General features: G+C 42.4%; 1 protein-coding gene across 2 annotated transcripts; it reads right to left on the reverse strand.

Moving 5' to 3' along the window:
- Positions 1–4,103: 4,103 nt before the first annotated feature.
- isl1 (ISL LIM homeobox 1) lies at positions 4,104–11,572 on the reverse strand. Of its 2 annotated transcripts, none has more exons than XM_037096945.1 (6): positions 11,370–11,572; positions 10,804–10,993; positions 9,557–9,816; positions 8,152–8,435; positions 7,312–7,479; positions 4,104–6,097 (listed from the first exon to the last, which is right to left on the reverse strand). In XM_037096945.1, exons 1-6 carry the CDS (start codon positions 11,395–11,397, stop codon positions 5,981–5,983), a joined length of 1,047 nt encoding a protein of 348 aa, XP_036952840.1. In that variant the 5' UTR covers positions 11,398–11,572; the 3' UTR covers positions 4,104–5,980. The 2 variants fall into 2 exon arrangements, with proteins under 2 accessions (XP_036952840.1, XP_036952839.1); XM_037096944.1 differs by having other exon boundaries at positions 4,108–6,097; positions 8,152–8,438; positions 11,370–11,568.
- Positions 11,573–12,239: the final 667 nt, after the last annotated feature.

Genomic DNA, 12,239 nt, shown 5'->3' on the forward strand with positions numbered 1-12,239 from the left:
ATTTCTCAACACTCTGAAGAACACATGTATTGGTTTGTTTAGGCCACTCAGGGAAACGACTGCCGTTCAATGCCATTTGCAAAGTGAACTCCCAGTAGCCATGTCAGCTACTATAGCATTATATGAAGTTTTTTTCAAGTTTGACATTTTACCAGCTCATTCACCCATACAAGAACGTTAGCAGTCAACTTCTCTGCAAACCACAGAGAGACTTACTTTCAAATTGCATGTGTCAGTCTATGCTCTGTATTGACAACAACAAAATATGTTGTATCACATTACACTTAACATGCAGATTCACATTACATGTTTATGACCTGACCTTCTGGTCAGCACAAGACGGGGACAGTCGTGGAGTTTCATGCGTAAAGGCTGTCAAACAAGTGACCGCAGTTTGAGTCTGCGGTCAACATTTCTAAGCATCAAACTTAGAAACTTGGATATTCTTAAAGGGACCTTGGGACAGTTTCCAGGCATGTTTGTGGTACCAAAAAACTTGATATTTTGATGGAAAAGTGGACCACCTGCAGCTGTGTTAGTAGTAACAGAATCAGGTGTTTTTAAATGACACTTTGGGACTCCAGCCATGATTGTGCCAGTAAAACTGGTGTTTTAAGCATTGGCACCCCCTGCCAGATCTCTTGGGAGGGCTGAGGTGACTTTTGTAATATTGCATTGTACTATTTGTACACGAGTTCTCTCTCAAGACACCTTTGGATGTAAAGGCAACTACTAGCAGAATAAAGAACAGTGGCCTTGGGCCAGTTGAGAAATTCCTCCTGATTCTTAAACTAAACTATTTAAATTAAAACCCCTATGGAATAAGCTGGAGAATGCATTATCACAAAGTCATTTGTGACAAAGATTTCTTCTGACTTTTTAGGAGATGCATACACTTCAAACACAGGATGATTTTATATAATGCATTGCTGTGTATCAAACTAGGCAACAGTGTATAAGTAGTTAAACTGAGCTCAACCTTAAACATCTACAGCAGTAAATTGACACATACATGGCAATGTATGTTGTGATATTAATCCAAAAACATCTGATACGGAAGATAAAACATCTTCTTTTAACTACATGACTGACAACATTTCGCTAACGTCAGCCACTTTGATTTGACTGTGGTATCACAATACGGGAAAAATTGCTATACACGTCACAACTAGATTGAAATCGCCCCAGAGGGATGTAGATGGCTTGCTGATGCAATTGTTATGTCTGAAGTTTTAAGAAATAGGACAGACTGCCCTCCCTGCTTGAATATATCTATATATCTATATATATATATATATATATATATATATATATATATATATATATATATATATATATATATATATATATATATATATATATACATACACACACACACACACACACACACACACACACACACACACATACATACATACATACATACAAATATGATTAGCAGGTATATTCAAGATATATATATATATATATATATATATATATATATATATATATATATATATATATATATATATATATATATATATATATATATATAAAGAAAATTGAAGAGAAAGTTTTAACTTCTGTAGTTTTGAAGAAATGTGCCTTTCTTACATTTATCCTGCCGAAGAAGGATCAGATGTACTGTTATGAATTGGGTCTAGTCTACACTTGGGAAACCTATCAACATTTACATTTAAGCATTACAAAATATGGGAAGTTCAGGGGTGCCAAGCACAAGTCGCTTGTATTAAGTTTGCCGTTTGCCAGGTTGTGGTGAACAATAGGTTGATATTGTATTTAATGTATGAATTGTGTGTGTAGATTATGTTTCTTAGACAACCTGGTAACTTGGGTTATGGCAGACAAACATAAAAAAACGTATGGATCCATGATGATTATCAAAAGCTGTGAAGATTTCTTAAACTGACTGTGAGGAAGATGCAGTTTTTGTTGATTCTGGCAGACCCTTTTGACATAAGGGGTATGACACCAGCGCCTGCTGTTGTTAAGATCTTTGCCTGAGTGCATTTGTTTTAGAAGCAAGTGCCATCGAGACCACAGGCTGGATTGCGATTGGACCCAGGCATAGGCCTTAATAATAACTATATAAAATAGCAGTGTTTTTTCTGTTCATCTCATTTGCTGTTACAGGTCACTTATGTCACTTATAATCATCAGAGGAATTATAAGACTGTTTCATAAACAGTTAAAAGTTCCTAGTAGTCACTTAAATTTTTCAAGGAGAACCAACAAAATGAGGGGCAAATAAAAATTTTGGCAGGTCTGATCTCAATTTGTTCAAACGGTAAAACAAACCAACTAGTGAATTGTTGTGTGGAAAGCAAAGCTGAGTAAACTTTTTGTTCAGCGTGTTGAGGGAGAACTGGTGGAGCACTCTCGATATTTTCATGGTCAGTTGTTGGTTCGAATGCATAATGTGTGTTTTTGTCAGACAAGCGACCTCCAGTGGTTGTGTGAATTTCGACTCCCAACCGCCATGATGAAAGTGAATGAACTATGAAGTTGATTCCAATACAAAACTTCATATGAAAGACGTTTTTGTGTCTAAACCAAAACCTTAACTAGGGCATAGGCATAGTTAAGGGTTAGGCAACATTGAAATGGCTATATGGGGCGTCTGCAAACTAATGCACAACTCATATGGAGCTGTTGTGGACGTGGATGCTACATTTGGAATAAGAATTTATCCTTGGGGTGCAGGGAGATATTTTTTCCTTGACTTTCAAAAGTATAGAGCGAAAGTGAAATAGACAGTAAAAGCATACATAAAAAAGGTTCTATGAGAGGGCAAAGGTGCGCTGTGCAGTGGGCTGTTTACCTGCTCTGAGCAGCAGGCAGAAGGTGCAAAACACAGTGAATCTTGACACCAAAATTACAGTGCATTGCTGGATTGCTTGTGACACTCCCCCCAGTGCACCTCTCTGGATGGCAAGACATGGAAATACCAGACAGAGAAGTGCACTGTGTGGCATTTTCCACAATATAGCGACAAACCAGAAGCAATACACTTGTCTTAAATAAAGCCCTCTGTCCACACTATTTCTCCACTTATTGTAAGCTTTACTGACTTCTGTATCCCCTGCTCTGAAACGCTGTCCTGCAGATTGATTGCACACATTTGCTTAGTGTTTGCTTATAGTTTTCATTTGTTATTTGTGAAATTATTAAGGGTCAAGGTCATGTAACACTTCTGATTCATTGCGCAGAATGATGAAAGATCTTCATTGAATTTAACTGCTGGTGTGACTTCCCTCATTACTAACTTCAGTCATCAGCTGCAGTGCAAACTACACCGAGGTTACAGGTGCTGCTGTTGTACAACGTGTTTTTTTTAATTCCAATTATTCTCAATATCATTAGATATTAATGACATACATTCAGCTGTTTCTGTTCAAACCTATTTGTGTATACTGGACAACTACATGATAAGCCTTTATCAATGTATTGTTCATTAAAGTTTCAGCTAGCAGCTGTTGTTGAAAATATCAACCCAGATCAAATGCTCTTTCTGATTTTTTTTGTATTTGTGCAGAGATATCAGTTTCTCTTGTGATTTACTGTGGTCTTGATATCCATATTATAAAGCCACATGTTGTACTGCTGCTGTTTTGTTTGGTCCAACTCAGAAATTAGTATTAGCGTGTTGAAAGTTTCCTCTCCTTCTTTTTAAAAACATCTCGGGATGTATAATGGACACAAACAGGCCAGTGGGAATTTCAGATCTGGGCATGTTGCTTGTAACACATCTGCAGATGATCCTGAAGATATGAGATTTAAACAGGATGGACCACCTCCCAGCTTCAGTCTACATGACCTGACTGGGGCTTGCTTAAACGATTAATTAGTTGTTCTGGTCTTAATAACTATGAGATCTGTAGGCAATTTGAGGTGCTATTTTTCAATAAATATAATGGAGAATGATAGATGTAAGAATTCACAAATACAATTTTGTCTTTAACATGTACCCGTTTTAAAGAAAGAAACTCTTTACGAATGTATTTAATATATATTAATAATATATACAGTATAAAATCAGTTCATTAATAGGTCAAGACTACCTGTCAACTGTGGCTATAAATTCAGTTTCAGGTATGATGGTTTCAAATGCAGCTTTCTGAAACATGCTTATGCACAGAATGGGACAGGCGGAGGGAGGACTGACGGTGAAATTCATTAAGAATCACAGTAAGCAGAAAAACAGTGATGCACTGACAGAATGACACTGTCAGGTCAGGTCATTCTATATGAAACCTCAGTTTGTCTCCATATTTCACTGAACAATCTCAAACGTGTAGGGAGTATTCACGTCTGCATCGACCAACTTGCAGACTTTTAAGGTTGAGGATGAAGAGTGCAAACCGTCAAATCTCATAAAAGCGTCAGCGTATACATACCAGGAACACGTATTAAAGACCTGTCTGTCGGTGCATATTGAAACAGTACCTGATCAGCGATTGAGTGTTGTTTCACAGACAGAAAACAACAGTCAGCTTCAAAAAAAAAAAAAAAAACATGAATGTCGAAAATGTAGAGGCACAAAATGACACAGAGGGTCAGCGGCGTCTGAATACTCTTGGCACTGAAATGTGATTTCAAATATTCTCCTGGTTTTGTTTTTGTTTTTTTTCTTTGTTTCTGTTTGTTCTTTTTCAGAGCCGAAAGAAATAAATAAAAAAACAGCAGCCTCTGACTTTTCATAGTATAAATCCAAGCAGACGCACATCGTAATCGTGTAACAGTCCATCCCTGTGTGTCCGCAGTGTCTTATGTAATTCCATTCCAGATTTTTTTTTTCTTAAAACATAAAAAAAAATAAAAATTGGTATCGTAGAAATGTAAAAATGAAAACAAATGATGGCACTCAAATAAGGATATTGACATTTCATTCTAAACATTTTTCAGATTGTAGAATTGCGCCGTCAGATTCGAGCACTTTGTTACAAAAAAAAAAACAAAAAACGGGACTTTAGGAGTCAAAGGTTTTGTAAAAATGGAGATGTTCTGAAGCAGGTCGGCAGCCTTCAAGTAAACTGAGACGACATCTGCACCAACATGACACCAGATTAACCACAGGATATCTATCAAGCCGTTTAATGGATCGATAGCCACGTGTGAATATTCACAAAGAGAGAGAGAGAGAAAAAAAAAAGCATTTCATAGATCAAAACTAGCTTCTAGTTTGTAACTTTAAATAACCATGTAAGCTTAAATCTTTGATAGAAAACCCACAAACCAAACTCCAGTCTTTTTGTTTGTTTTTTTTTTCTTTTTACTTCAGTTAAGAAAGTTACACAAAAGGTGGCAAATTTGTCGACAATAAATAATAAATAATTTTTGTTGCACGGGAACAAACGAAACATTTTTTCCAGAGCTAACGGTATTTTTTTTTTTTTAACTTATTATTAATTATACACATCTTTGGGAAAGAAAAAAAAAAATATTCTCGGACGGACACTAACTCACACAAATGTCCCACGAAGCTTGTGGCAAAATAGAGGTATACCTTGTTGCAAATGCTTTAGTACTTGGGTCATGAAGGAAATCGTGAAGTTAAATGAAGAAAAGCAGTGCTGTTCCCCTCCGAACGTCTGTCATGTGATGATGTGCATGTATCGAATTATAAAATCACCAGTCACTGTTTTTTCCATTCAAAATAGCACACAGCAAGTATAAGATTCAGGATTCAGAGTCCTCTCCTTTTTCAGAGGTCCACATATCGATGGAATCAGGTTCATGTCTTCTCGTTTTGGCAACTGTGACCAGGTGTGAACGTGCAGCACCGGCCATGATGACGCATCTTCTGGATGGACATTAGAGTGGGTGGCTGTGATAAAATCCCATGATTGTCTTCACAGTGTCAAAATACAACCAGGGGGGTTGTTTGGTGCAGTCGGGGGGGGGGGGGGGGGGGGAGAAGGGTGGCGGGGTGAACAGGGACCGTGTGTTCACTTCAGTCCGTCCATGCGGCGCCGGCTCAGGCCTCGATGGGGCTGGATACCATGCTGTTCGGCGTGTCTGGAAGCTGAGACGACATGGACGCTACTTCGCTGCCCGTCGAGTTCGAGCCCGGCCCTCCCTCCGAGAAAGTGACCTGCGGACACATCAGGCGGGAGTCAGGAACATCTGCACAGCTACAGCACAGGGGAGACTTGAGGACGAGCAGGCCTACTCAGCATGGAGGCGCAGACTCATAGGAAACACATCGGACTATGTAAGTAAACGCACGAACCGACGTTATCGCCCAGTGGCCTGTCATTCCACTGGATGTCTGGGCCAAAAAAAAAAAAAAAAAAAAAGTTTGGGCCTACTCATTAACAGCGACCAGAGGATGGCTGAGAACAACTATAACTACAAGCTGAGGAAGTCTAATTTACATCAGGGAAAGTGGACTTGACATATAATTGTAGATTTCATACAGCCAGTTCTATGGAGGATCAAACTGTCTGATGACGGTGTAGTGATGAAATCTTCGGCTACCTGGATATGAAAGGGAAAAAACCCACTTTGACTTGTATGTGCTGCTCTGCGGGGGTGATGTCTGGTTACAGCCACGCTTTGCTTATTGTTGAGATCTTAATCCTGGTCTCCAATTAAATAAAATAAGTCTAGTTCCTTAATATCTACGCACTCCATAACTAACACTGTTGTCTGTTAGTTGTCTAAAAACAGCCCAGCTTTCCCGCAGCCAAACAGCGGATGAATTGCGTGTCACATTCCAGTTTTTTGTTGTAGTAACTCCTAATAATCCACTCATATGGCGCAGAAACGCGTGTCCACCTACAGTGTGAGCGCTTCTATGTTTCAGAGACCGTGCCATGCTGTCTGAGAGCGCGACTCAAACAAACACACCGGTAAAAAAAAAAAAAAAAAGAAAAGAAAAGAAAAAGAAAGAATTGATAAAATGATCTCCAAACGTGCTAAAGCCAAAAGCCTGTGTCTGTGCTGAGGAAACGTTTTCACCAACATGAAACCACCCCGACATAAAACAAGTGAGATGGTTCAGATCTGCGTGTCCGTCCAAATATTAGGAATTGAAAAGAAAAAGATCACGGAGGAAACGCTCTGTGAAGCGGAAGCTGCGTGTTTTTTTTGTAAATGTAGCTTCTGATGGAGCATTTCAGAGTCTAGACAGCTGCAAGAATACCGACAGATAGGTGTGGTCGAATTGCAATTATTAAAAAAATGAACTACTTTCTCCATTCAGAGAAAATGTGATTGTTCTGCACTTCAAATGTACAGAATAGAAATCGAGTTTCTTAAAGAACAGGAAGCAAAGAAATGACTTAGTCAACTAAAAACACGAACCAGTTGTTGGAAGGCCGGCTGGTCGATGTCGCTCTGCAGGGCGAAGTCGCTGAGGACCTTCCAGGGCGGCTGGTAGCTCTGCACCTCCACCGGGTTGGCCTGGATGCCGCCGTCGTGCCGCTCCGGACTGGCTGCCACCATCGGGGTGCCCGTCATTCCCTGGATGTTCTGGAAGAGGACGTCTCGTGGTCAGCACCTCACATCTCTCTTTGTGGGTGATTACAGATGATACAGTGGGTGGCTGGCCGTGTGTGTGTGTGTGTGTGTGTGTGTGTGTGTGTGTGTGTGTGTGTGTGTGTGTGTGAGAGAGAGAGAGAGCGCGCGCGCGCGCGTGAGAGTGTACATGCACATGCGCCTGTGCGTGTGTACCTCTGTAATAAATGAATCAACCATTCAATCAGGGCAATCAATAAACAAGTGAAGAAAAGACAGATAAACAGAAACACACGTGTGTGTAAGAGAGAGAGAGAGAGAGAGTGTGTGTGTGTGTGTGTGTGTGTGTGTGTGTGTGTGTGTGTGTGTGTGTGTGTGTGTGTGTGTGTGTGTGTGTGTGTGTGTGTGTGTGTGGTGAAACACAGGACCCTTGGATCACCATGCCCTGTGACAGAGGTGCTCTGCAGGCTGCTCGGTCAGGCCGCATGGAAAGATGCTACCTTTAATCTACACTGGCTTTAATTTGACTGAACTTTAACTTATTTAATACTGAAATGCAGGTGGACAGCGGCTGAGGTCTGTCTTTGGTCAGAGTACAATACATTTGTTTTATGTCCTTCAGTATCGCTCCCATCCGGTCCGAGTGGTGTGCAGAGGGTGCAGTGCTGCTCAGTAACATCCTCTTACCGTCTTGTCATTTGGCTGCTGTTGCTGCAGCTGCTTCATCAGCAGGCTCCTCTTCTTGTCTTTGCACCGCTTATTCTGGAACCAGACCCGGATCACCCGCGGGCTGAGGCCGGTCATTTCAACGAGCTGCTCCTTCATGAGAGCGTCGGGCCTCGGGTTGGCGTTGTAGCAGGTCCGCAGCGTGTGCAGCTGCTTCTCGTTTAGCACCGTCCGGACGCGGGTCGTCTTCTCCGGCTGTTTGTGGACGTGAGGCCGCAGCGCGGGCTGCCGGGCGGAGATTGGTTCTGCTGTTGGGAGAGGACGGACAGACAACCCAGAGGAAGATCAGTCAATCAGTGAAATGTGTGTGCAGAGAGGCTTTACACTGACAGAAATGACGTGCACGGAGAAGACACACTCGTCAGGTTTATGCAGGTCTCTCCCGCCGCTCCTGCAGCGCATGATGCTGAACTTTGGTAATGATGAGTTTTTCTTCCATCACTGTCACAGAAACGTGTCTGGCTTGGTAGCTTTATACCATTCTCCAAACACCACGCTGCTGACCTTACAGGCAGGCGGAGGACCTCTTCAGCGTGAGATCAGCCAGATGACAGTGCGTTAATAAATCTGTTTGAAATGGGCTCGTGATAAAGACCCTTCAGATACAGCTACGGTCTAACATATCTGCATATCTGGTTTGAATGCAGGAGAACAGTGCGGCTCTGACTGAACCTTCTGATGATCCAAGGTCGAAACGTGCTTAAAAACGCACCAGGGCGAGCTGGCGACACACAAGGCCAGACAACCCCAACCAACCCCCCGCAGACACGCGCTGCGCTGCGCGGCACGGCACGGCACGGCACGGCACGGCACGTGAAGCCGAGTTAAGAACAAACGCATCCCGGACCCACTGCCGGGTTTTTTTTCGCACTCCTCAGCAGTGATAACTTGCTGTAGGCCTATTTCTGACAGCAGCGCCCACTGTATCTAATCTAACAGAGCCTGGAATGACTGAGCAGCGGGAGGACAAAAACCATGTTCCGAGGAGCAGACAGCAGAGCCAGCTCAACACCAACAGCTCCTGCCGTCAGTGGACCCGTTACTGTGCCCTCAGCTACATTATGATCCGGATAAAAGCCAGTAAATCACTCAGACATTACACTCAGGGTGGAAAACACTGCGTCTTCATACAACTCTGTGACAAGGTGAAAAGCAATAGCAGCAGCCGGCGTCAATGTGAATCACCGCAGTCTCACGCAGAGTCAACTCGGAGAAGGAGTGTATTCAACGAGCACCCGACCAACATCCAAGCAGGGGAACAGACTCCAGAGCTCGAGGAAAAGTCACAGCCAGACACGCAAAGCAAGTTTCAGTATTCCACCAGCCAGAGTCCTGGCGGCCTGTCTCCCACTCCCCGGGATGTTACCTGCCATCTGCAGCGGTCTGGCTGGGTGCAGCGGGCTGAGCGGGTCTCCGGTGCCCAGACTGGCCCGTTCTACCACGTCGTGGTCGGCCCGACAGAAGAGCCCGTCCTCCCGCAGAGCGAACTCGTCCCCCGGGATGAGCTGCCGACTGCACGCCACGCAACGGAAACATTCGATGTGGTAGACCTTGGAGCGGGCCCTCATCACGAAGTCGTTCTTGCTGAAGCCGATGTTGCATTTAGCGCATTTAATCCCGTATAACCTGCGACACACACACACACACACACACAAGGTCCGATCACTTCGACTGCAGGAAGCACAGCTGCCATGACCGAAATAACACGACCGATCATTTTATACAAGGACAACAAAAATATAATAATAATAATAATAATAATAATAATAATAATAATAATAATAATAATAATATGCCTCACGGTTTCAATTTTAAACAGTCATACGTGATTTTTCTTTACGTCATATTTAATAATTTTAAAACAGTTTCACATAATTATTTATTGTTGCTATAATTATTATTGATAGTAATGTTATTGTTTATGACGTAGCCTACCTCGTCATAATATCATTAGAGTGAAATTAATTTTGGACTGTAGTTTTATGTACAGTGTTATCTTAGAGATACATGTGAAGCAGAAATGTTGTGACGGGACAATAAATGAAGGCCTGCTCCAGCTGTATCGAACCTCTGCTGACGAGTTGGAACTACACCAAATTAGTGATTCATTTACAGGCTTTGTTGATATTATAATTAATATAACTTAGAAAAAAAAGTAACATTTTTTTTTTCCCATTGTGTTTTACAAGTCCACCTGACACATAGCATAGCTACGATCTGATCCGAATCATTAATTAGCCAATAAATGACTTATGAAGGCCTGGTGTAGAGTGCTTCGGTTTTTTTGTTTTTTTTGCTTTTGTTTTTTTGTTTTTGTTTTTGTTTTTAAAAACAAAATAAAAATACACCCGATAAACGTGAGTGAAATATTGATGTCTTAATGATAACAGGTGTCGTCGCAGTAAAGATGATAATGTTCGTACTAATGAAAATCATTTAATCCACTGAAAACAAGTCTGCCTGTGTGTCTGAAATCACTCCGAACATTGTCAAACTAAAATGACGAAATATAGAATAATAATAATTCCAGTCTCCGTGCAGCTCCAGCTCCTGTCTTGTATATGAAAGGACCGTCCCGTCCCGTCCCGTCCCGTCCCGGCCCGGCCGTCCTACCTGATGTAGTCCCGTTTACAGTACGTCTTTCCGTCCCTGACGAAGCACGTGCAGGACTCGTCCAGGTACTGGCTGCACTCGGCACATTTGAGACAGGCGGCGTGCCACTCCAGGTCCGGGGAGACCCGCAGGATGTACTGGTCGTGGATCTGGTTCCCGCAGCCCACGCACAAAGACACCAGCCGCTTCTCTGAAAGACCAGCATGAGCAGGACACATCACATAACCGGCCACAGCTGTCCGCTGACAGACCGTCTCATCTTCTAATGTAGCCTACCAACTGACCTAAAATTATTATTATTATTATTATTATTATTATTATTATTATTATTATTATTATTAAGCTATTGTTTCTGAATAGCCTGAATGAAAAAGTCCATCGGTCATATCAGATTACATCAACCTTTACTGACACTTCTATCAAATTTTGCATTTTTTTTGTTTCCAGTGACTTTTAAAGGCCATAAAAGATGTCCTGTCTGCAGCATCACACACAACTAATTCAACTCTTGAGTTGTGATGAATTCACTCGCAGCATCGCATCCAAACACTGAAAAAGTTTCTTACTTTTCGGCGGGTCCCCCATGTCTCCCATGTCCACAAAGTAAGGCGGTGTTGGGTCCACTGTCACAACGGGCTGCGGCACCTGGAAGGCTGGATGTGTCCTCCGCTGCCGGGCTGCCAGGCCTGGGGCTTTACTGTCCGGCTTGGAGAGGGAGTGTGTGTATGTGTTAGTTGCCGGTGTGTGTGGAGCTCTGATCCTGACGAGCGGTGGGGCTGACGTAGGACAGCAGAACGTCATCTGCATGAGCAGCTGATTGGCTCCGCAGACCCTGACCAGCACTAACCACACACGCACGTAAGCGCGCGCACACACACACACACACACACACACACACACACACACACACACACACACACACACACACACACACACACAGGCATACTTGCTCCTCATCATTTGTTTTCAGCGTCGCTCTGCTCTGTTTTCTCTTATTTTTTTCGTTCGTTTGTTTACATGATTTTCCATAAAAGGAAATAAAAACTTTAATTAAAAGAAAAATGAATGTATTTATTTTCTCTCTGTGGTCCAGTAATGATATAGCCTAGTTAAAGGATGTCTTATGCCGCTGTCAGATGAAAACCTCACAATAACTTTTCAGAAACTCAGCCTTGTGAGAGATTACTCTGGAAAGCACAACTTAAAAAAGAAAAAAAAAAGAAAAAAAAAAGACTGACTATGTAGAATCTTAGGGGAACATTTAATCCCCAAACCTTACGAAACATATCGCGAAAATATGCACATGCGTGGTTTTCAGCAGAGAACCGCTGATAGTATGAGCCCTAAATCAGAGCGGGGACAGGCCAGGACCCGCAGGAGCAGCTCTGACACACACCAACACGCCCTCTTGTGTCTGTAACCTACTGGCTCCGAAA

Source organism: Acanthopagrus latus, chromosome 5, assembly GCF_904848185.1.
Source record: "Acanthopagrus latus isolate v.2019 chromosome 5, fAcaLat1.1, whole genome shotgun sequence".
In the NCBI taxonomy this organism is placed as follows: Eukaryota; Metazoa; Chordata; class Actinopteri; order Spariformes; family Sparidae; genus Acanthopagrus; species Acanthopagrus latus.